General features: G+C 39.6%; 2 protein-coding genes across 10 annotated transcripts; one reads left to right on the forward strand and one right to left on the reverse strand.

Annotated features, from left to right (window-relative positions):
- The first annotated feature begins 7,815 nt into the window (after positions 1–7,815).
- On the forward strand, positions 7,816–17,855 carry LOC103711755 (inositol-tetrakisphosphate 1-kinase 5-like). 8 transcript variants are annotated; one of them, XR_015976584.2, is made up of 4 exons: positions 7,816–7,966; positions 8,044–9,362; positions 16,723–17,029; positions 17,544–17,855. XR_015976584.2 is itself a non-coding variant. In XM_008798024.6 (3 exons), exon 2 carries the CDS (start codon positions 8,101–8,103, stop codon positions 9,151–9,153), a length of 1,053 nt encoding a protein of 350 aa, XP_008796246.4. In that variant the 5' UTR covers positions 7,816–7,966; positions 8,044–8,100; the 3' UTR covers positions 9,154–9,198; positions 17,544–17,855. The 8 variants fall into 8 exon arrangements, 5 of the variants coding, with proteins under 5 accessions (XP_008796246.4, XP_088575008.2, XP_088575009.2 ...); XR_604829.6 differs by having other exon boundaries at positions 8,044–9,198; XR_015976586.2 differs by lacking the exon at positions 16,723–17,029.
- A 2,632-nt stretch (positions 17,856–20,487) lies between these two features.
- Positions 20,488–22,505, reverse strand: LOC103711807 (transcription factor MYB53-like). Of its 2 annotated transcripts, none has more exons than XM_026806457.4 (4): positions 22,453–22,505; positions 22,090–22,366; positions 20,930–21,718; positions 20,488–20,768 (listed from the first exon to the last, which is right to left on the reverse strand). In XM_026806457.4, exons 2-4 carry the CDS (start codon positions 22,350–22,352, stop codon positions 20,741–20,743), a joined length of 1,080 nt encoding a protein of 359 aa, XP_026662258.4. In that variant the 5' UTR covers positions 22,353–22,366; positions 22,453–22,505; the 3' UTR covers positions 20,488–20,740. The 2 variants fall into 2 exon arrangements, with proteins under 2 accessions (XP_026662258.4, XP_088575011.2); XM_088718885.2 differs by having other exon boundaries at positions 22,090–22,358; positions 22,453–22,489.
- Positions 22,506–26,164: the final 3,659 nt, after the last annotated feature.

Below are 26,164 nucleotides of genomic sequence, written 5' to 3' on the forward strand. Positions count from 1 at the left end.
GGCTCCAGACTCTAATTTTGGTCGTATCTGAAGCTAAGCCCAGCCTGAATCCAACCTGACCCGCCTGATAAGTGATAAGCATGTCTCATAGCGAACGTTCCTAGGGCTAGGTTTCATGTCAACTTGCTATTACTGGTAGGATTAGGTTTGCTATAATTCAATTGCATGTTAAATAAAATTTTATAATCTCCAATTTAGATTTGGGGTACTAAAAATTATCAAGGATAAATTTGTTTATTTAGAAGATTGCTTGATCTACATGTATAGGTAATAAACAAGGGCTTACGAACCATAGAACCACAGTGGCCCTTCTCAGTGCAGGCCCACACCTAATGAAACCTTTCACCCATGATTTAAAGAGGCTAATATGTATTTTACAATGCATGATGTCATGGGCTTGCAGCCCAAAATTTTAATTTGTTGGGAGGAGGATTGGCCCAAGTTAATAAACCTATGTAGGTAGCACCTTTTTTATTAGTCCACCTCGGATTATGACAATTTCTTCCCAATCTCATGACACTCTCACCATGGTTCAACCCTACTGGAGAGAGGAGGGCCCACCTATGGCCCGAGTCCTACTCAATTGTGTCAAATCCTTTTTAATTCTATTTTGGTATCACTAGAGGAGCCTACATAACCAATAAAAATTGTGACGCATGATAGGTCCGACTTTGATACCATTTGTTAAAGACTCACAGTCCAAAAATTTAAGTTGTTAAGAAGAGCACTAGCCCAAGCTAATATACCCATGTGGCATCTTTTTTATTAGTCAATGCGGAACTATGACAATGAGCTATCTTAAGCTTGATATAATTCTAAGTTTGCGAAATACAAATTAAAGTGATAAGAAGAGGACAATAGATTCTAGGTGTCTGATCATACCATGTGTAGGAAAAGGTGGATGTGCTAATCTTATGTGATCAAGCTGATTGGATGGAGGTGCTGGTAGTATTTGGAGCATAATGAATTCCAACACATGGTAAAATATACCCTTCACCTGCCAATCTGCATGAAGCCACGCGCAATAAAGTAGCCAGGGTTGGTTTTTTAAAATCAAATTAGCTCCTGATCAACTGGATCATGAATAGAGGGGTTTGATTTAGCCTCTAAAGCCAATTGATCATCCAAGAGTGATGGTCATGATGAATCACTAGATTTTGGATGTGGGTTTATATTATAACAAGTATGCTTAATTATTTTTATAGCTATCATATATCCTAAATTTCTATTTTTATTATGACTGCAATGATATAGTTAAATTCATATTTGAATTTACCGTCTGTGATCTTCGCACGCCATATTTCACTTTATTTTTCAATTATATATTAAATTAATGAGTGAGAATATAAATGGGTTGGTAGGTTGGCATGTATTTATGTAAAGAACTAGTTGATGTGGATTTATATTTTTAATCCCAATTATAAATATTTTATCTATGCATTGGGAGTTTTTAGTTGTTTTTTTTTTACTACTCAACCAGATCCAACTTGACCCGAGTTATTACCAACTACTATTGATCTAGGACGCGCTTCGTAGAAGTATGCATGCAAAAGTCTCTAAATCACGAGGTCATAAAAGTTGATGCTCCTTGAGTCCTCGTCTCCGCTCTTTATTTGCTGAATTCCTTGTTAAGTCTAAGCCTATTAATTGTATATAATATGGATAGCATGGCAAGGCATCAAGACGTCCATATACATAAGTGTTTAGCGAACTTCGCATTAAACCCATGGAAGTTAAATTTTACTCGCGATAAGTCTGCTATGTGCGTGAGGAGTTGCTCCAGAGTCCAGCCTGAGCCTGCTCTCTCTTTCCACAATTGCTCTTACAAGGGAAAAACAGACGGAATACTTCTATATTTTTGTGAGGAGCACTCAACGTAAAATACGTAGGGCTCCATACACTGGATTTAAACCTTGACCCTGAGTGGATGAAACCAAAAAAAATAGTATAGTACTTGATGGGGGAATATTGGTTATCCCAAACGCGGGTTGATCTGACCTCCTTGACCGATCTTAGCCGAGGTAAATAAGTCTAGTATGAACTGATCACGTGCCATTTTAGTTGGTCCGGCACGAGAATAATGTTGAGTATTGTTGTACGGGTTCCCGAATTTAGTCCTATATCGACCGAGTAGCGAAAAGGTTTGTGCCTTATAATGGAGGGCTCAAAGCCCTTCCTCACGAGGGCCCCTCTCCGGAGGGACGTACAAAACCGTGCAGGGTGGCTCCTCTCGCGTGCCCAAGTGCCCAGAGGTCTACGATCCCCAGAGCGGACAATACCTCATGGGGGACACAGCTCGCTTTCCTGCTCGCGCTCGGTTGGGACTGTGCTGTTGCTCAGGTCAGCCCGACAACAAGTATCATTGCGTGAATAGCAATAATGGCTTCAATAATAGTTGCACGAGTATGGCAATTAATACACGATTCACATAGTTATCATCAAATAGTAATTGTGAGGAGTCGTTACTATGTGGTTGAATATATGATTATCTATTACTGTGCAGTTATGGCACCACCCACTATTCTACTAGATCGTTGACTTAGGTATTGGAGGGTTTTTTGCTGAAAATTTTCAGACAAGTGGACTTCTTTGCAGGTCGATCCCGCTTTCTATTTCGATTTCAACCGACCTTAGAGTACCTCGTCTTAATCTGATCCCAGCGCACTTCAGTTCCAATCGACCTCAGCGTACTACATATTGCCTCCCCGTGCAAAGGAAGGAACTCTCCCCTCCCCCTCAAGTATCATGTGTGATTGTTGCACAACATGTTTCTTACTTTACATGGAATCCCTTTATTCTTTGGGCATGGAATATGGTCTCTTTTATGCTGCACCAAGAAATGTGGCTCCCATAACATCTTTTCGCAGGCCAAGTAGATGTGAATCTTTTTAGAATCTCTTTCGAAGGTAATATTCTCTCAACGTGAAAATGATGCTAGCATCAGATGCAAACTATTTTATGGTATCCAGAAATGTCCAAGTGGGCCCCGGCCAGTGTCCAAACGAATCACCTTTTTTTTTTTTTTTTTGTCAAAAACGAATCAACTTTTATGTACCCCCGGCCCCCACAAAAATGGACAAAAAAAAAAGGGGACTGGGTTGTATCTTTCGCGTAAAAGAAGAATTCTCCTTTCTTCGCTTGAGTCCACCGTTGGATCATACAATGATTGCTTTCAGATCTGTATGGAGTGCGATCCAACGGACGAGGTTGCGAAAGAAGATCGAGCATTCTTTTGAGCGAGAGGTACAATCCCGAACCCCGGAAGCAAACCCAGCCAGTCCGCACTAGCGCGTCGTACATCACGAGAATTCAAAGTTTCAACCACGTTTATTATTTCAGATTCCTGGCGTCTATTATTGCCTTGACCATGAATTCCACGATGTTCCTCGATTATTATGGACTAATCGTAATGGAACACCGAAGTCAAATGGCCATTAAATATTAATCAATAGTTGGTGAAACATGCTTGAATTGATTTGATATGAAATAATAATTATTTTATATGAGTTGCATGGTGCAAGTTTAATTAATCTTCATATTTTAATGCATGCAAATCCCCAAATCCAAATCTTAGTGGGAGGAAACAAAGATTTACAAACACGTTTTAAGCTAAGATAAGGGCGGGCTTTTAAATGACTTAGATAGACCAACATATCTAATTTGGGCAGAATATTCCTATTGCAATATCCAAACAAATTCTTAATGTTCTAAGAATCAAATCATATACCAACACATTCTGGCATTCTGCTTTTTGAGTCATGGCTCCCGAAGGAATACCCAAACAGACTCTTAATATTTTGAACACCAACGCACTCTATTTTTGAGTCTTGGCTTAGTGGTTATACAAGGAGGAATCATGGACCAACCTAATTGACCCATAAAATTGTGAATAGATAAAATAAACTTTTTAAAATTATTAAAATTCTAAGAATATATTACACAAAAAAACAAAAAGATATGTATTAGTATCTCTTGGCGAGCATATCTAAGCGGTGGCAATGGAAGGATTTTGAAGCTTTTGCTATGATTAATATAAAAAACTAATTTTAAAGAGCATGTTATGCTACAATTTTTATTTTTAGTGGTTATTATTAGGGCTGAAATCAGACCTATCCAAGTCGGGCCACACCCTATCTGAACCCAACCCAAGCTTGGCCTGAACCCAATTGGGCTGACCCTCATTAGTGGCTCTAGAGGATCAAACTCCTCAGCTCGGATATGGATGTGTGGAGGAAAACCCTCCTCCTAAGGTCTATCGTATCTATCTTCTTGGGAGTCACCATCTATTTCTGCCTCCAAGCCATTGATGATGAGTTCCCTTCTCTTTGTCCTCTCTTATTTGTTTCTCTCTTCACTTTGTCAATTATGCTACCGCTTACCACACCATCGATTATCTTGCCCATGCCATTGCCGACAACAACTGCACCCTCACCCTTGACCCAACATCCATCTTGACCCTTTGCTCTCGTGCCAACCTCCTCGAGGCCATTCAGTGATGGGGCTAGCTCTAGCAGTGGGGCAAAATTGAAAGCGGCTTCGAGCAACGAAGCTAGCTCTAACGATGAGGCTCCCACTACCATGGAAGAAAGGAGAGTAAAAGAAAGAAAGTGGCGATGGAAGGGGGCCGAGATGTGTGTCCTTGGGCTAGATACCCAATTGAATTTGGGCCTGAAATCAGGCTTGTTTTTTTAGTCTAGTTTAGGTTTGAGCTCGGGCTGGGTCCGAGTTGGATCCAATATTTACCCAAGCCTGATCTAGAATATTTGTAGGCTTTAATTTAAACCCAAACCTAAAATAAGTTGATTCAGGCCTAGCACATAGCCCGACTCAAAGTCAGCTCGATCCAACAGAACTCAGGCAAGCCCTAGCCTACTTCCAGCCCTAATTATAATGCACATGTAGAAACATGCGGCTGCTAAAGATTTTAAATTTGAAATAATTTAACTCAAACATAAGTTCTAAAAAAATTTACACATAATTAGTTCATATAGTCTAAATTCTAGTACATTATATCTCATCTTCTATCTGTAGGTTTAAAAATATCTCTTTTTTTTCCTTCATCAAGAGTCATCAAAATCTAGGTACACTATCAAAATCTAGGTACATATACTAACATATAATTTTGGAAGTTTTAGAGTCTTTTTTAAAGACATATTTAAATTCTTTAGAAGAGAAATCCAACAAAGATTAAAAAATTGAACTCCTTTGGCATAGTAGGGATTTTATTTTTTTATATATATGGTGTTGTTGTCACCATGTTCAGACCGAGGTAGAAGTGCAACTCTAATGACCTTGAGGTTGGCTGAAGATTGGTTGTGCAAGCTGGTTGAGACGTTGAGTGCTGGTCTTCTCTGCTGAATAGCCTACAAGGAGTCTACTTGCCGAATGATTTTCGGTGGGAGACCCTTAAAGCCTAAACGAGAATAACGAGATAACAATATGGAAGAGAGAAATCTTAATAGAGTGAAAGTTCTGTAAAAAAGGGGAGCGTATTGCCTACCTCAAGTCTCTCGGTTGCTCGCCTTATATAGGGGGCAACCTTGTCATTATCTAGGCCGACGTGATATATAATAATGCTAGGCAACAGTTGGTGGTATAGCCGCGGTACGAAGGTTAGTTCGTATGGGTAGAGTGCGATGTAAGTCTGACGTAGGATATGATGTCGATATGACCCGGGCTGCCAGGTGATCAGTTGTTGGGGCTGTCAGCCCCTGTCGACTTGTGCTGATTAGCTTTCCAGCCGAGGCCGAGGTAACTCACTTCGATTGATCTGCTGCGTAGCGGGGGTCGAGTTTGTTCTCTTCGACCGATGACTTTTCGGTTGGAGCCGAGATCGTTCGCCTTGGTTCATGCCCGAGATTAAGAAGGTTGGTTTGCCTCGAGGTCAAAATATCTAATATTTTCTCTACCCGGTCCATCCAAATGAGTTAAGTGATCGGCCTATGTTGATCAATGGATCGTATAAAAAAAAATCAATGGATTTGAAGTTGATGCAGTCAATATGAACATCCAAGCGGGTCAAGCAAATCGGTCTTGTCAATTTGCCAAGACCTTAAAGTATTGATCATAATAGCCAGTCTACTGCTATTAATATTTATCATTTCAGACCATGCATTGAATCAACGGGACCATGTCCCTCACACGAAGGCCACTCTCAATCCAAAATTCAAATAGCCATCTTAGGTTGACCCATGTAAACTGCACTCATCGTCGGACCCGCCGCCTCGAATCGGCACGTGTGAAAGCCCACTTCAGAATTTGCGACGTCGCTCTCGTACATCAAAAGTCTACGGCAGCCCCACGCATCAAATTCTCCCCCACCGTTGACCACACGTGATCTCTCTTCCATCCATCGAAACAACCGCCGACGGTTCCCCGTGCGCCACGTGTCGTTTATCTTATTCGCCAGGGCCAGCTCGGTCTTGCGCTTTCCGAAAGTGGAGAGAGCCCCCAAAGGCGGCTTCTGGTGCGCCCCCAGGAATCAGGATCTACGGCTCCACCCCTCGCGCACATTCCACGTTCCATTCGGTGGGCCCCGGTTTCCAAGGTTGGAACCACCCAAACTAAGATCACAAGGACGTTGGTCGTCTTATAAATCTCAGATCTGGCCGTCCGTTTCGATTTGCTTGGGTTACGGTTGGGACCAGCACCGCGCGACGTCCCCATATCCAACGTGGCTGGTTGTCGCATGCCACGACGAGGAGGGAGCCTCTCCAATCACGCGTATGGCCTATTCAGTCTTTCTGTCAATCAGGACCGTCGCGCCAAATCATGATTGAGCGAGGTTTGCATCAGGGATGCAACACATGTGCTTTGTGCTGTGGTGGACCTATTCAATCATGACCGTCACATTAAACATGGACCGTTGTGATTAGCAAACAGCCCCTCCTCGGCGCAAGCCAGAGCTGGAGAGGATCCGAACTCTTCCACGACAACTCTCCATTCTCCGATTCAAGTCGGGTACCATGCGCCCGTTGTTTCTCGTCACCTTCCGGTGAGACGATTAGACGACACGCTTGTTCATATGAAGTTGGCCGGAAGGAAAAGCTGAATATATTTTATAAAAATAGAAGGAGAAGCATATCTTATATTTGTTTTTTATACCATAAATTTTTTTTTTAGTAGCTCAACTCATTGGCATTCTCCATAACAGATGAATTTGACAACTACAATTAGACGGGCTAGGCATCAAAATCTGATTCGAACATAAAATTTTAACTGAAACCTCAAATATCACATTTCTATATTTTTCATTTATAGACTTTACCAATTACCATGTTAAATATTAACCCATAGTGAAAATTAAATTAGAAGGTTACACCATAATTATAGATTTTTTTTATAAGAACTTTGTACTATAGCACTGTTATTCGAAATATAATTCAGATGGTATTAGGTGAGGTTCAGTTTTATAAGATTCATCCCATATTTATTTATTTTTTTAGAAAACCTTCTAATAGATTGTTTTAAGCTTTTTACAAAAATATATATATATATTTGTCAAAGTTAAATTGGTTCAATCTATGGATTATGTGAGATGGGATTAGATTTAGATTTTTGGATTGTTGAAGCATCCTATCCATTCCTGAACCGATCTAATTGGGAAGCGGTCCCATGATTTTTTTATGCCAAGTTCGAACCAGTGTTGCACTTACTTCAGGCATTAAACTAAATCGAAAGAATGCTTATCAAAAAAAAAAAAAAAAAATATTGCTTTGGTTGGGCGGCCCAGACCGGCCGGGTAGGGTCAGGTAGTACGAGGAAGAGTGAAGTTACCGACGGTGGTGGGACCGCTACTGGAGCTATTAAGAAACCACCGTCCCTCTTGCTCGCCTTCCTCTCCCTGGCGTATCGCCCGCTCGTTGCTCTTTTTTATCCGCTCCTCCTCAGAGAAAGAGAGCGGGAGAGCGCGCGAGCGAGCGAGCAAACCCTAATTTCTCTCCCTTCTCTTCATGTTTCTTCTCCGGTAAACCCTATCTTTAGATGCTCAAAATCCCAATTTTCCCTCGATTCATGCCCTAAAAATGCCGTCTTTCCTTGCAGGACATCGGAGAGCGAGGAGGAATTTGCGCCGCTCCCATTGATCCTGAGCTGCTCGCTATGGCGGAGCACCTCCGGCGAAGGTTCGTGATAGGGTACGCCCTCGCCCCCAAGAAGCAGCAGAGCTTCATACGGCCGTCGCTCGTCGGCCTCGCCGCCGGTCGTGGCATCGATCTCGTACCCATCGACCCGTGCCGTGCCCTCGCCGACCAGGGCCCCTTTGACTGCATCATCCACAAGCTCTACGGCGACGACTGGAAGGCCCAGCTCGAGGACTTCGCTTTCCGGCACCCCGACGTTCCCGTCGTCGACTCCCCCCATGCCATCGAGCGCCTCCACAACCGCATTTCCATGCTCCAAGTCGTCTCCGAGCTTGAGATCCCCCAAGACCAGGAGACCTTCGGGATCCCCAGCCAGGTCGTGATCTACGATTCTGGCGCCCTGTCCAACTCCGGCGTTGTCGGCGCCCTCCGCTTCCCCGTCATCGCCAAGCCCCTCGTCGCTGATGGCAGCGCTAAGTCCCACAAGATGTCCCTCGTCTACCACCGCGACGGCCTCCTCAAGCTCAAGCCGCCACTAGTCCTCCAGGAATTCGTCAACCATGGTGGGGTCATCTTCAAGGTCTACGTTGTTGGGGACTACGTTCAGTGCGTCAAGAGGAAGTCCCTCCCGGACGTCTCCGATGAGAAGCTGGAGTGCACCGAGGGTTCGATGTCCTTCTCCCAGGTGTCCAACATGACAGCGCAAGACCGGACTGAGGAGCAGTACTACGAGACGATGCACTTGGAGGAGGCCGAGATGCCGCCGCTGAGCTTCGTCACAGAGATCGCCCAGGGGCTGAGGCAGGCGATGGGGCTGCACCTTTTCAATTTCGATGTGATCAGAGATGTGAAGGTCGGGAACCGGTACCTAGTCATTGACATTAACTACTTTCCCGGGTATGCTAAAATGCCATCCTATGAAACAGTTTTGACAGAGTTCTTTTGGAATATCGTTCATGAAAAGGAGGAAGAAGATGGATCAAATGCAGCTCCGAAAGATGTTGATAATGAAATAGAGCTTTTGGGAGGTAATTTCAGCAAGACTGCGGGAGAAGTGGAGAATGCAGGCTGAGATCTGAAAATTCGTATTATTGTTGTTTTTGTCGAGCACTCAAAGGTACTCTTCGCACTATTCTGCGAATTTCAGATGATCAGAGCAATGTGAATGTCATTGCAAGTTATCGTATCTGGCTGAATAAGTAGGTTGGGAAGTCAGAACCTCTGACTTCCAGATGGGTTCATTTGGTATCTCATGGTACATCCTTTTGTGGCAATAATTAGGTATCTTTTGTTTCCTTAATTTCCTTATCTGAATACTTAGAATTTTAGGGGTGTCTGTCATGTTTGCCATAAGCTTGTGCCTTGATTCCTACCAAGATGGCATTTTTAATTAATGATTTTTGTCGATTCGCCTTTACTTTAATTCCTTTTCCTGAATTGCATATGAGGTGGATGAATCGAATAACAACTGTTTTGTCGTATGCTAGACGTGGCCATTTTGAAGAAATCTTTTTCTCGACAATGGTGACACTGAATGCTGGATTACTTGTTCAGATTAAGATTTGCATGCTACGTGTTTAAGAAACACGGGCGGAAAGAAAGAAACTGATTTCATCCCTTTCATGTTTGACTATATGCATCTTTCCTTTTAATATTAGTTTTTATTGAAAGTCAAGTTTGTCGAATTGGTAAATCCCATTAAATCTTTTACAGCCGCTGCCATCCTAACTGTCGGTATGCACTGGTATGACCACTATGGTCGGCACACATCGTTACACATGATTTTGTTATCCCGGTATCTGTACTAATGCCAGTTTCGCATCGGAATGGTATAATATTGTTTGTGCCATTCCGTTCCGGCAGTTTTGAATTTTTCTTTGTAATACAATTTTGAGGAGTCACCTCTCAATACATTGATGTATGATTTGAAGTCCTAGAGAAGAAGATGCAAGAATCATATATTTGATTATTATGACTTGCAAGGAAATTGGATGGCTACCTTGACAAGTTGGTCTTGGCAATAGAATCATTCAAAGGGAGGTCATCTAGCTCCAGTGATGAATAGACATGTGGATTAATTGTAGCTCATAACCCTCTATTAATTCTCAAAGGATTTATGTGCAGAGGGTGTATCCTGAGGTCTCTATCAGCCATTACTACATAGTCGTAAGGGGGATCATTCAGCAAGATTAGTGCACTGTGAGATAGATATATGGATTTATGGTAGCTTATAGTAAATGAAATTATAATATCAGAATCTGAGGATGTCAAGATTCTGAATATGAGAGTTTAGGGCAACAAATTTATTGCTCTGGATCTAGTACCACTTGTAACTCACCATCATGGCCCTTAAAAATTTGGATTTGCTGGTATGAATCATAATATATGTGCGAGCCAAATAATTTGGAAGTTGATGTGGAGGCCAGTGAATCTAGATGTTTCACTCTTATGAGTGGATAAATGCAGAAATTCCTGCTAGTTGGCTCTTTAGTTGTGACAAATTCTTCACTTGGTTAAGATAGTTGCTAACAAGGGCATAAAGGTATAATTTGCAAGTAGAAGTTAAGTGGAATATGCAGTGGCATTGATAACGAATTGCTTATCAAAAGGTGTAATAGTGGATTAATTCACATGGATTGAGATGAAATAGCTTTTCTATAAAGCATTTTCATCCAGCCAACTAATTATGAGCAGTTGCCTCAGTGATCTCATAAATTTCAGCTGAAACTGTGCTGTCATGTGGTCCAAGTTCGTAAACATTTAGTAGACAGAAGATATCTTGCCTTCTACATCTGGTGCAATCTTCAGAACAGCTATATTGATTGTTATGATTTAATTTTTCTTTTTGGACAATGTAAGAAGCGTAGGTCAAAAGCAAACCTCAACGAAGAAAGTAGTCCCTATATCTTCTTTCACATTGTTTGTTAGCTCCTAAATCTGATTTTCCCCTTCACAAGGCTTCGTGCTGGAATGTATGTAAACCTATCATGGGATATCCCCAATGCAGGAAGGCAAGACATCGGTAACATGTGTGAGGGAGCAAAATGACCTTGTTTTACTGTCAAAAGAGCACAAGGAACAATGGAGATATGAGATAATGGCTTTGGTCATACATGATGATATAAATGGAAAGGTCTTCTTCAGTGTTTATTAGTTGAATATTTTCGGGCCAAAAAATAAATATATAGGAAGACAATATATGGAGACATTTGACACATCTCAATGTTCAAGGTACCCATTATTTTTCTAGCTCTTTCAGATGCGCATGCTCTTGAATGCTTGAACATGGCAATAAAAAAAGGCAATCCTGGTCATGTTTAGATGAAATGCTACCAAATTTTAAATAAATGATCTGGAAGAGTTGCCATAAAATGCTAAAAGATGATCAGCTGTTACTTCCCTTTAGTGTATCACATTTCAGGACATGAAGGTAAATTTCAGTATGGTCATGCTTGAAGAATTTAGAGTGGAGCTCAAAAATATCTCCACAATATTGATAGGGCATATCCGGGTAAAGAAATTTCTCTTTCAGTTGAGACTCTTGAGCTAACCATAGGATTGCCTTAGCAGTCTGATGGACCACCATACTCCTCACTTTGAGCAATTGAACTCTCAACAATCTTTGCCCTCCCCCTAGAATTCATGGCAATTTTTTGTCAGATGACCTGAAACATGCAAGTGGCTTGTTTAGGTGCCACAGGAACCTCACGATACCAGCTTGCTACTAAGATTTATTCTAATATCAAACATAAATTTGACGGCAGTTTTTTAAAGATTTTTTGAGATTTTAGGGGGGAAGGGGGTGGAGTTACTTTTCACTTCTATTGAAATCAAATTAGTCATTAGTTTTTAACTTCCATAAACAGAACTATGAAAGGAATAGGGTTTCTGGCATTTCTATATGTGCACAAACAAGATCTTTTACATGTTCCATCACCGCAATCATTGAAAAATATTTTTTTTATTATTCTTGTACTTAAAAATTTTTGGCTATTATAGGTTTTTAATAATATGTATAAAATTTACAGATTGTTAGGATCCACTTCGATATGGTCTTCTTCTTTGAAAGTTAATATTGTTTCTTTAGACTGTTATCTTATAGTTCCCATGATTTAAGTGATAATTAGGAAGAGTAATGGCTTTGCCGTAATGATGTTTGGTTGATGTAGTTTCACATGGTTTTTGGTCATGAGATATCACATAGGGACTGCTTAACACACCACCTCTAAAAGCAAATATAAGCACACCTATCACTGAAGTACAGGCCCACCTACCTTGAGTTACATCAGTCTCCACTATTTTGGGGCTTCTCTATCAGCGAGATGATGGGAGAACTCGTGTTGTTAGATGTGAGCTTGTTTAGCATATGGCATTTGCAAGGATGTCGTGCCATTCTCTGACCGTTTTTCATTTATTGGCAATTTGACATGGTACTTCTGTTAATGTACTTTCAATCTACAGATTTTTGTACCCATTATGTTCCTTTAAATTACTAAAAGCACATGTTCTCTTACCTAGAAATGTGATGTGCAAATTAGGCAATGTTGGGCAGGGCATCCTTATGACAACAACTAAGGCTGCATTATAATGATGGTAGTGTGTCCTCTGGTGAGCAGGGGTTTCTTGTAGAGCAAATTATTTAGTGTGTCGTTAAAATGCCTAGATCCCTTGATGCCTTTGAAGCAGTTGATTTATGGATATCAACTTTTTTAAATAGAATATTAGCTCTCTTAATAACAGCCATCTAATCATGTCATAACTATTTCTTGTCCTATTTAGTCCAGAAGTCTATGCTGTTACCTTGCAATTTCGACATTGGATGCTTCTTTTTGCTTCCTTTTCTTTTAACTCTGTTTTTTATTAGGTTTAATTGGCAGTCACTCTTTCAAACCTTCTCTGATATTACAGAATTAAAATAAAATTAGGCAAGAAGAAAGAAAATCAGACCAACTAACCAAATTAATTATAACTTGGGTCTGCTTGTGCCAGAGGATATTAATGTTAGTAAATATCTACTACAATACAGGTTTACTGTGCCCAAGGAAAAAAAAGCACAGGCTTCTTGCTCCATGTAATTTTTTCATTCTTGTCAGTACTTATTTCTTAAATGCAATGCTTATTTGTGGAATTTATACTGCCTTCTCAGCACGGTTATTGTCCAGATATTCCCAAAGTTTGGAGAAATTTTATAACTTGGGTTTAAATTTTTGTGACGGTGCTCTTTTGACAAGGTGAAAATTGATGAGTGATTTTTTTAGAAACACTTATAATTGATGGTGAATCCAAACTGTGGTCTTGAAGGTAAGAAGTTGTTGGTCATCTTGAACCAAAAACTTTAATCTTGATGCATTATGTTGGTGCATCGGTGATAAAAGAAACTCTTTTGTGTTTTCTAAGTGCTGTTACTTTTGGAGCACTTGAGAATTACACTGAAGAAAGAATATATATGATTGAACTCACTGACTATAGTTCAATGTAATCTGTTCTTGATCTCATTACCTAAGCTGGCATAGGTTTTTGGTTAACAGAGAAGGGCTTATGGGGCAAGGTTAATGAGGCAAAATGTTGGCCTTGGTTTATTGAGATTGAACATGAATCATTTATCAAGGCCATGGAAAGTAATCTGGCATGGGAAACACAAAAATTATTATCACAATAATTCTTAGTGCAATACTTATTAGTATGGCATATGTTTTAACTATTATAGCTTTAGTAAATAGTTGATCTAGCTTTTCTTTGTTTGATCAGTCAACAAGACCCTAACTTGAAGTAAAATTTGACTTGACAGCTCTTGCTAGACATGCCAAGCTTTGGCAGGATGATGTCCTGGTTTTGCAAAATGAAGTGTCAAGTTGTGTAGTGTTGTGTCGTGAATTTTATGCCTTGATATCATCCAATACTTTATGAAAAAGAAAAGTTAAAACTGAAACCTCAAGAGTGATATTTTTCAGCTTTGTAGTTCATCTTCCCAATTTTGTAGTCAAATATTAATAACCACTAAAGTTGAAAGGTACAGGTTACTAAATTTTTTATTTATTTGCCATTGGAGGGGGATGGTGGAAATTTGTTACCTTGCCTCATCAATTGTGTTATAAGTAAACACTTCTCTAACGAAAATAGTATCTTCCAAATTATTGAGGGGGAGGTCTAGCTTTGTTATTTTCCCTAAAAAAATTGGTTTCTGTTGCGGGCCTTCGACCCGACAACAACACAGTCCTAACCAACTGACGACAGGGAACGGCCCGCGTCCCCCACGAGGTATTGTCCGCTCTGGGACTTCGGCCCGTGCGTCCAGCGCTGACGGGGGGATACCCTCACGGTTTTGCTCTTCAAAAGGCGCCTCGTGAGGAAAGAAGTTTCTCCTCCTTATAAGGCGCAGACCTTTCCGCTGCTTAGTCGGTATGGGACTAAATTCAGGTCCTTTCCACATCATAGCCCCCCCAGCGAGAAGGTCCTGTGCCGGTTTTACCCGTGACAGCCCCCCAGGCCCAGGGAGAGTTTCTATGTGCGGGCGAGCCCTCCTTCTAGCGCCATCTGTTGCGGGCCTTCGACCCGACAATAGCACAGTCCCAACCAACTGACGACAGGGAACGGCCCACGTCCCCCACGAGGTATGGTCCGTTCTGGGACTCCGGCCCGCGGTCCAGCGCTATGGAGGGAATTTTTTCCGGCCCGCGCATCCAACGCTACGGGGGGAATTTTTTCCGGCCTGTGCGTCCAGCGCTGACGGGGGGATACCCTCACGGTTTTGCCCTTCAAAAGGCGCCTCGTGAGGAAAGAGGTTTCCCCTCCTTATAAGGCGCAGACCTTTCCGCTGCTTAGTCAGTATGGGACTAAATTTAGGCCCTTCCCACGTCAGTTTCCATGAGTTGGAGTTGGCTCATTTTATGGTGGCTTATAGTTACTTAAGATTGCAAGTTCGTGGCTTATAGTTACTTAAGATTGCAAGTTCGTGGCTTATAGTTACTTAAGATTGCAAGTTCATATATGGTGGAAATGGAAGAAGACTGGATGGAGCATGCCTTGTTCTCGCTTTCTCTAGCATGCTTGATCTGATTAGCCTTGGAGGCTGTAACATCAATTTCCTGAAGTCTATGCCTGAGCCACTTTTTCCCTTCTCTTCTCCTTTAATTATCTTCATGGGTCCAGGCTATGTGTTTCAACTGTAATCAACATCTTTGTGATTATATTCTAATATCTTGATGGGTTTTGGTTTAAGATGTTCTTCTGCTTTTCTTTACAATTTTCTCCTAAGCTCTTAGAATGATTTTATCTCCACTGAGGAGTAAGAGATGTTGCGTGTAAAGGGCTGATGAACCATTCAAACACAAATATGTTTTTTTGTAAACCACCCCCCCCCCCCCCCCCCCCCAAAAAAAAAAAAAAAAGGTTTTCACCCTTGTTTTTTGTGGGACAGCAAAGAAACCGACCTTTTTGTTGTGGATTGAGTGCCTAAATTATCTATATCAGTGCTCATTGAATTACATATTAGTTATTCTAAAGAAGTTTCTTAGGTTGTTGGGTGTGAAAGAATAGTGATTTTTTGTAGGTTAGGCACATATCATTCTTGTTCTCTGTTGTTTGTTATTAAGTTTGTTTCTTTGGCCCGGTCCATTTTGTTTCATGAAAAGGGATGTCTTTTCTAGGTTGGTTAACCGAGCCAAAACAGAGGAAAAAACAATATAACAGATATAAATAAGAAAATGTCAGCTACGGAGGGTCATTGAAGGAATGGGTTTCAAATCTTGGTGGTTTCCATTTTCAAAACCTGCTGCAGCTGCATGGCCCTTCCTGCATGCCAAAGATTCCCCACAAATAGGAAGAATCCTAGAACAAGATGTGAGGCCACTAACCAGCTTTTAGGGGAGACATAATTGATTGCATTGATCTCAGTAGCTGTCCTACCCACTTTTTTGCTACTGTATTTCTTAGATGCATGTTTGCATTCTGCATGTGTTACATGGTTACATGCAATATTATGTTTTTGTTTGTTTCTTTCTTTCCATTTTTGGGGCGGGGGATGTATTTCTTTTACAACTATGGCTAGAGCAATCGATGCCTATTACAAAATCCTGCAAGAATTATGGTTTTTTTCGTGTTTCGATAAAACAGAAAGATGCACAACAGGCATAGTCATGTGACTGTTGGGGAAAAATTCTTCTTAAAACTTTATCTTCAGGACAAAGATTTGATGATGTTTTCTGCTTCTACAAGTATCTCACTGTTGTTTAATGGTCTACAGTATTCTACCTGGGGAGCCACAGAGAAGTATCATTTCTTTTTCTTTGGTCAGATGTATGGGTTTTAGCATGGTAAAGGGATGGAGAAAATGTCGGTGTTGCATTTAGTTTCTAGATCTTCTATTGATTATGATTCAATATCTTATAAAATGTCTCCAACAATCTGTATCTGTATATGAATCCTTAAATTCATTCATAGTCTGTGATGAATCTCTAGCATTGATGTCTATTAATTTACATGCAGACTAGTTGAATTGTTGCCCGAATCAGCTTTTTGGGGAAAAAATGCTTTATCAACATGGGTTGTGAAGTTTTGGTTTTGTGTAATTAGTGGCTAATTAGATTGAAGATTGTAACTTGATTTTTGACTTTTGTTAATTAAGTTCCACCTGGTTGTGCAGTAACACGATCCACATCCCTATTGATTTCTGTTGCTGCTGCCAAGTACTGGTAGAATGTGCAATAAAGGTTTTGCTGCAGTGCTTATTTGGAGTCCTCAAGGTCGGGAGGTTGGAGCACCGACGGCTCCCATATTGATTTTGTGGACTGTTTTTTCGTGGTGTTGATTGAAGAAATCAAAAAACAGGGCATGATTTAAAGCTTGATGACCAATTTTCATCTCATAAATGTGGGACGAGTTTATGTGCTAGGACAGAAGAGTAGGAATCAGTCGATTTGAAGGAGCTGTAAGCTAAGCAGCCAGGACTGGTAAGTGAAGCTGGATCCTGACAAGGATTGAGGATGCAATAAATTTTATGCTGTTCGCATTTCATGGTATTTGGATTCTTGGCTTGGATCTGTCTAGTAAAATTTGGGCTTTTAGTTGTTACCCTTTTGTTCATGAGTGAGGGAAATAATCAGGGTTGATGGAGGAATTATCAGTATAATAGCAAGGTGAATTGTCTAAATATATAAAGTGATCAATATGCAGGAATTATAATTTCAAAATAGTCACTTGATTTGGGGTTTGGGATGCAATTAAATTACATTGTGAGATAGCAAATGCTTTAATTTACCAAGCTTTTAGAAATCCTCTTGCCGGCACTTAATTTTGATGAACAATTGTAACCACAGAATAAATATTCAAGAACTGAGGCTTTTGTTTTCATTTCTTAATGGTCTTCTTGTCTAGAATTCCCGGCTGTGCTTGGTGCTATATATATATATTTAAAATATTCTTAGTGTTTCCTGATAAACCTGAAGCATTATTGATTTTGTCCAGGATCGTCAAAAGCTTTTGAGTTCAGTCTTTCAACATGCAGAGGTGGTGCAACTCAATGCTAGCTTTCTTGTTGAGTCTAGAAAGATTAGCTGGCCATCTTATTGCAATCAAGTACAGCAGGAGCTAAGAGCATTTATTTTTCAGTAGATATATGTGTTTTATTACAAAGACCTTTGACATTCAGATTTATTATTTCAGTGTTTCGGCCATCTTCTGACATAATAATGAAAATTTAATTATATTGGTACATCTTTTTAGTTTTGATCAAACAGAATATCTCAAGCATGAGTGACTAAAGGTCTTTCTTTGTTACTTGGAAAATCATTAATTATCTCGAGCCAGTGTAGTATGGCTGTTGGTACTTAGCAAAAGAAGAATGGTAGCGTTGGGATTGGTCCGGCCCGACATAATTATATATATTTTATATGTTAACTATATTAATTAATTATGTATTATAATAATAAAGTTTTATACTATATGCTAATGAATATATCAATGTTGGGACTGTTCGGTGGGCCTGGTATTGGCCTTTCAGGATTGTGCTGGGGCTTGCGGAACGGGCCTGAACGTATATGTCGGCCCAAAGTTTTACTGTAGATGTCGGCCCAATTCCAGCCCAGCCCAACATTTGATCCGCTCTAGTTGCTGCTTGCTCTACAGCAACACATGCTGTTGAATATAAGCAAAATTTCTTTCTGGATCTAATGGATATGTTCTCCTCTATTTCTTTCGTTCTTTCCTTTCTTCTTACCCCAAGGAAGCATGGCTTGAAGTTTTTGAAAGTCGGCAAAAACACAAAAAAATCCTCCCATAAACTTCTCGAAAGGAAAAAAAAAAAAAATCTATCTTTAATTTGACTCTATGATTGATGATAAGGTCTCAGAGCTCCAGCTTTCCTCTTGGCCACAGTCTATCCACAAAGTATCCTATACTTTATGCGAACCACCGGGCGTTGTGACATCAATTAGGTCATAAACACTGACTTATTTCTCACATTTGAAAGCAGAAAGCTACTTTATGTATCTGATAATGATCTTATGGGCATTCTAGCATCAATTCTATTCTTGTTACTGCCAACGAACACAACTTTATCCAGATGCTTGAAGATGTTTATTAACAACTATAGATTTGATCATGAGCTGATGACGGGAAGGTTGCATCACACGGGGTGATTTCATTCATTGCTATCAACTTTTTAAAGGGAATTGTCAGCACCAGGTTGTACCTTTGAATTCAGTGCATACACCAAGATATGAGGATTTTTGACAATCAAAGTACATACTATCATGTAGTGTTTGTCTCAAGTGGCTTGGAACGTTACTTTCTTCGACAAGATCTGCAGTTCCTGTAATTTATGGGAATCAATCTTGAATTCATCAAGGCGTTCCACATCGAACTTGATCAAAGAAATTTGCTAAGTCAACATGGCTCTACCTTATTAACTAATCGAACACAAACAAATGAACATTTGCTACCTGCTATTATCTTGTAGGGTGACGACGGGTAATGGAATGCCTAATCCCTTTTAGCTCGTGCTCAATTGATTCGTCTTTTTGGAATTTTAACCGTACAAGAAAATGTAAAACCTCAATACCAAGGTTGAAAGTGAAAAAATTATATATAAGAGATTGAAACCGAAAAAACGGTTCAATGATCATGGTATATTTTATCATTTTCTAGAGTGATAATATGGCATTTTCTATAATAAAATAATATTCTTGGCTGAATGATCTATCTCAATCCTTTATTTAAGCATGTTCTTGACCCAACGGGACCATGCTATCAAGTTATCTCCTTGTTCTGAATTGGTAAAGCTAACATAATTCTTAAATCGATCGACATTGTCTTCTTCTTCTTCTTCTGCGGCTGCTGCTGCTTACGAGAAAAAACGAGGTCAAAACTCTAGCGACACTATTTTCATGTAGTTGATCTAAACCTGTCCATCAATAACATAAACTTGGTATTGATATGAAAGGGACCAATCATATTGGCTTCTCCCCCATTATACCCAAATGATGCAATGAAATGAAGCTTTAGGTGGGAGCAAACATATTCTTTGGGGCAGGTAAATTACTTGTTTCCTATAGGCCCAGGGCTTACCTACTGAACGTCATGCCATCCCTTGTGGGTCAAGGCTGCGCTGTAATTATTTGGTGTTCTTGAATACAGATTGCTCAGTCAATAGAGAAATGCCAAGATGACATGTTTATTCGACGTTAAAAAGCTTTATAGCAGAAAAAGAACAATCATTAAGTATGTTTCTTATCAATCCGATCACTTCTCTTTGAAAAAAGAGCACTTGTATTTGCATGCATGATCCTGCACTAATTAGGAGTTGATCAAAATAACAAGGAATCTTCTTGCAACTCAAACTGCAACAAGAAGTTACCACACATTTCACAGATAACAAATTCTCATTAGAGAGAAAGAGAGAGAGAGAGAGAGAGAGAGAGAGAGAGCCGATAAGCTAGTCAATGGCTTGTAGCTAAAGGAATGGTTCGTACCTAATTAGTAACTAATAGTGTGACTTTTGTTTTGAAGGAGGATAGGAAAAATATAGTCAAATTAGAAGGATGCCTCTTCAAGTATACGTACGTTTTCTCGCTAGCTGATGTTACAGTTGAAGACCACCTCATTGCAAGGCAAGAACCTACCAACTTGAATATTACAGCAATATCCATATAATGTCCACATGGGATGCCTTGCGTGTAAATGAAGTTCCAAACCATATTAAACTCATCAATGTCAAGCCTTCACATCCAGTAGCTAGCTATTTCTCCAAGCCACAAGCCGCCTCCTAACTCCAACTAACTTATTTTTAAGTAATAAATTAACTGTTTAATTTTATCAGATACCTCATTAAGGCTTCTTTCTCATTTCCTTTTGGATGTGGGGCTTCTCAAGTTGCATAAAACTAAAGATAGGCTCGGTACGTACAAGAGAATTCAACAAACGATTAACTGTATAACAAAACTAAAGAATGGCATCTCGGTACCAAAAATAAAAAATAAAAAAAAATATCATCCCATCAGGGTTTTACACAAGCCTTGGCTTTGTATACATTTACTAATGTTTTTTGTTGGTAGCTTCTATTTATTGAAATCAAAATCTTTTGAAAGTGTGACAAATTCATGAAGCCAGTGTTAAAGCTTTCTACGCGCAGATAATTCCTTCTTCTCATGGTTGGGATCTCCGCTTTACGATGCACTCGACCATGATATTTGGCTGCAAGAGCAGAAAAGCATGTTAATATATATATATAGACATATAGATAATCAAACATATCGACATAACTAGAAAAGCTATTTAATCAGTTAAAATATGGCTTATTGTTATGGGCGAACATCAACAGTTGTACAAGGAAAATAGAAAACTAGATGACTTACTCTAGAAAATCTTTCCAGCTGAGATCATTGTCCGGGCCATCTAGATTTAGTCCTTCCCAATCCTCAAATGGAGTTGAGGCAGTTGAGTTGATTGGATCTTGCTTTTGATCTGCTGAGGCATGCTCCGGGGAGGTTGATACCAATGAAGGGGTGGAATGGGAAGTTGGAATGGCATTAGAATTGAATACTGGATGTGTGCTTCGACCATTGCTTTCCATTGCATGCTCGGTGAATGAGCAAGAACCACGGAACTTTGCCACCATTTCTTGTCCCTCGAGAGTATTGCTTGATTCGGGGTGAGCCTGAAAACTATTGGATAACTGCGGGATGCGTAAACCCGAGAGGCCTGAAGTCACCGGGATTTGATTCTGAGGAAGGCCGAGGGAGCCGTCCATCACTCCCTCGAGCTGGTGGTTCATTTGGAGGAGATCGCTGAACTGGTGGTAGTTCTGAAGGGAGGCCGAACCCAAAAGATTCCTTGCGTCCGCATCCAAAGGAGAAGTGATACTCGTGAGCTGGATAAGGCTTTGCAGGATTTGGAACCTGGCTAAGTTTGCAGCATCTGCTTGCAGCCTAAGAACATTATCCAAAGGGGCGGTCAAGTTGCCAAGGTTCTGAGCAGCTGCAAGAAGAGGAGGAAGCATTGCGAGGAGATCGAGATCGGCTTTCGGTCTATGGGTGACCGGGTCGATACCCATGAGGAGGAGCTTCTTCCTCAGATGGGTGTTCCAATAGTTCTTGATTTCATTATCCGTTCGTCCAGGCAGCCGGGTGGCCATCATAGACCACCTGCAAAAAGTTAGACAAAAGTAGAGATAATTTTTGCAAAATTTATGACCAAATTAATTTCATCCGAAGCATATTTCTCTAAGAAGAATTTTGAAAATTTTAATGCTAATTCATCAAGAATACATAACAATGAGTTCTGATTCATTGCCAAAGGTGGTTTTGAATCAATAGTTTATTCTCCTATGGATTTTTTTGATCTTACTATTCAACTCGAGAGCTAATAATAGTTATCATTTTTTTTTTTGCAATCCACTGTCATGGTAATGGATAGCTAGAATGGCAAAGCATGGCTTCGAAAAGTGAAGAACCATATCAGCAGATATACCAACTTTACAAAATATATGCAAAACAAAAAGGAAGCTGTGGATTACTTGTTTCCAAGGACCGAATGGAGGTGGATGATGAGCCGTTCTTCATCCTCTGAGAACTTCCCCCTCTTGATATCCGGTCGGAGGTAGTTTGTCCATCGGAGGCGGCAGCTCTTTCCGCACCGATTCAAGCCTGCGTTCTGCGGGAGATTCTTCCAGTTTCCATGGCCATGATTGTGAATGTAGTCTACTAGCTTCCTGTCCTCCTCCGGAGTCCACGGGCCCTTCTTCACGCCGACCTTATCACAGCAAGGAGACCTTCCCATAGATCCCTGCAATACTAAATTGCAACAGAAACGAAGTTAAAGAGTCTGTCAGAGGTGCAAGTCTCTCTTCTTTGCTTTGGGGATGAGATAACAAACCAACCTTAGACTGAAAAGGAATGAGAGAGTGCCAAAGTGAAGGTTTTAGTTTTGGAGGATTGAACAGGTGATCTGTCCCCTGCTTTTATAGGGTTCTGGGCTGAACCCAGTCTTATTTTTCCAACGTGCCACATGTAGTTTAGCCTTGGGTCCAGCTTGCCCTTCAAACGTCACCCATGTATACAATTTTTGGTTGTTATTGTCCATTTCGAAAAATAAACATCAAGAGCTTGTTTGGTTTGCGAGAAGCATTTTTCCTCTTCAAAATATAATTTCTAAAAAGTAGATTCCTGAAAAAAGGATGCCTAAAAAAATACTTTGAGCATATTTGGTTGACAATGGAAAAGTGACAAATTTCCAGAGTGCTTATGTTTAGTTGACCATCCACTTTTCTGAAAAAGTTATGTGTAATTCCTATTAATTATACCCTTAATAAAAATTAGATAAATTAGGTATTTAATGACTCTTTAATACTGAAGGATTTTTTTGAGAAAAAATAAAAATGGAGTGATTTCCGGCTCACGGGAAAGTAACTTTTCCATGTTTCTCATGGAAAAGATTTTTCTATGAAACATGGGAATCATATTTCCATGAGAATCATATTCAACTTTTCTATCTTTCTCTTTTGAAAACTTCAACCAAACAAGAGGCATCTCATTACTATTCCGTTGACCATACTTTCTCCTCTTATTTTTCCGCAAACCAAACGAGCCCTAAAGAAGTTTAAGAAAAGATAACGGAGCATTTATAAAATCCATGTAGAATGTTCTGCAGGCATTTTTTTCTCTCTTTTCTCCCTAGCTTTGCCTTCCAAAGTTTTAGAGGAGATGATAGGGTGGACTGTGGGGTTTTTGGGAAATCTAGGAGTGCTTGGTCCCTTGCACCGTAAGGGAGCCTTGGGGCTTTTCTGAGGTATGAGAAGGTGGCACGTAAACAAGAAAAAAACGGGTGGGTTAGGTTCGCAGCCTGCCAATTGGGTTTTTGCCCAAGCAAAAGGGGACTATATATCCCTCTCTAATGTCAGCATATTTTTCTTGTTTTTTTTTGTTTTGTTTTTTTAGGAGATGAACAGTTTAGGATTAGGGGTAGGGTAATCAAATCTAAACCTAAGTTGGGCATTTTTTTTTTCAAAGACAAAGCTAGGTTATTCTTGCATAGGGAGGGACCGATCAAGGCCCCAACTCTCCTAATTAGTTGGACAATGATATTGATGTGTTAACGGAGCTGTTCTAACTAATATTATTAGCGAATACACTTAGGGTTGCAGAATGCCAAATTATGGGATAATTTGACGATTTCTTTAAATCATTAACCTCGAAAAATGATTGTGGAAGAAAATAAATTTGCCATGTATCGTTGGTCAAAAAATTACTCTTAAAAATGGCATCAAAAAAAATTATTATGTTTGGTTGGAGGTAATCTTATATGCAAATAATATATGCATTTACCAAATTTTAAATATTTCTCTTAAATAAATAATTCAAGTAATAATATATATACTTTTTGTTCAGTTCATTTGTTGGCCATTTATGATCCATTTTTATAGAGGTTATCAATACGGGCCACTTTAAATATTGAAATATATTTACATTAGTTAATAAATATTTTTTAAAATTAGTTATTTATATATTAAAAATGTATTTATTATTATAGATAAATTTTAATACTTTTAATTTTTTATTAAGTAAATATATTTAAAAACAACCACATCGTTAATTGATTAATTTGGAAAAAAATAAATTATTACATAGAAAATTAGAAATTTGGATTTAGAATAATCGAATATTGAGGTACCATGTATTTTGCTTTCATTTGTGGGTTTCAATGAAAAAAGTAGGGGCATTTTCATCAAGTAATGATAATTTCAGATTACGATTATCTGACATGGAAAAGATACCATATTTTAGTGGTATTTATTTTATCTTCTTTCTCAATAAAATAAGTATGAGACCTATCATTTATTTTAGTATCTCTTCTTTTTGTACCAACTATGGTGATCTGATATAGAATTTATTTTTCCATGATGGATTACCCCCAATCAAACGAACCCTAGTATGAGTGCCGAATTAAGGAAGATAATGTAAGATTGCCTAATATTGACATTAACATTTGCTCTAAGCTTAGACCAATGCCACAGATCTCAGTAAAAATTTCTTATATCATTCTACATTTGTCTGTTGACCATGCTTGCTAACTTTATACTTCCATCATCATATTTCATGGGTCCATACCAAACCTATGCAGTCGATCTATACATGATTCTAGATTTAGGGTTATTTAGCGGAAGATATACTTATGTTCATGGTTGCATATAGGTTTAGCCTGCAGAAATGATAAGCACGAAGAACACTGTTTCAGTTTGAACTGGGTTTTTTCTTTAGTTGCTCAAAAGTGGTATAATGACAAGAATTTCCCTAATTCTTTTACGTTCTTTTTGCGTATTGACCTTAGTTTCCCCTTTGAAAGATGACTTCTTGGTTTTCACAGAACCTGAAAAGAGTTCTTCTCATAAGAAGGTTCACTTAAATCAGAAGTTTTGAGAAGCAGTCGAACAATGTCTCCATGAAACTTACCCATATATTATTTGGTGCTGTGCTAGCTTCTTTTTTTTTTTTTTTTTTGAGCATGTGTTAACTCATTTTGTTGCTCTTGGCTGTCACGCCCCCGCCTACGCGGAGCACGTGAGGCACCAGTGCCCACGTGGGGGCCACATGAGGGAGGAACACAGGGCTCCCCTGCCAGATATTGTCCGGCGGTTTTGTTTTCTATCCAAAACGCGTCTGCAGGATTAGGAGACACCCGTCTCATATGCCCAGGCTCTAGAACAAATCTTTCCGATGTGGAACTATTGGACCTCACACCCTTCCTACCATCGGACAAGAGTCGTCCTCGGCTCTGATACCAAATGTCACGCCCCCGCCTACGCGGAGCACGTGAGGCACCCAATGCCCACGTGGGGGCCACATGAGGGAGGAACACAGGGCTCACCTGCCAGATATTGTCCGGTTCTGGAGCTTCACGCAAGCATCTTTCACCCCTTCCCGATTTTGTTTTCTATCCAAAACGCGAATGCCGGATTAGGAGACACCCGCCTCATATGCCCAGGCTCTAGAACGAATCTTTCCGATGTGGGACTATTGGGCCTCACATTGGCTACTCGTTGGTTCTTCTTTTATGATCATCTTGTTCTCTCTTAAATTCATTAGTCTCTGTCGGGCAGTTTTGAACTTTACTTTCTCTTGTATCCTGAAGTGTTCCTTTAAGAGCCGTCTAATTTTATTATAGTTTGTACTAAAGATGGCCAACAATCAGCTGCTCAGTTATAATCATAGTTATAAAGAATTGTATTTGTTCTTATTTTAATTTTTTTGTCTTGAGTTCATATATTTCTCCTTGCTTCTCACTAAGTTACCATTCATGATTGTGTCAAGTAAAGTATTTTTCAGTCTATATTTCCAATACACATAGTTACATAATTATTGTTCTTATATAATTTGCAACCTTTCCTTCATTTTGTGTCATTTAAGCTTTCCATCACGACCATCGCTTCTAATAATCCATTATTATAGTCACGTGTTTTTCTGAAACCTGCCCATAGTTGTAATCAAGGAATTTATCTTTGATTTTCTCAAAAGAAAAAAAATTTAATTTTGATCATCGGACCAAGTAAAAGATATTTGAGTTGATAACTAAGAAAAGCTAGTCACCACTATCAT

This window comes from Phoenix dactylifera, chromosome 3 (genome assembly GCF_051530095.1).
Source record: "Phoenix dactylifera cultivar Ajwa chromosome 3, Ajwa_hap1_PhDact_Kaust_v1.1, whole genome shotgun sequence".
NCBI classification, from domain to species: Eukaryota; Viridiplantae; Streptophyta; class Magnoliopsida; order Arecales; family Arecaceae; genus Phoenix; species Phoenix dactylifera.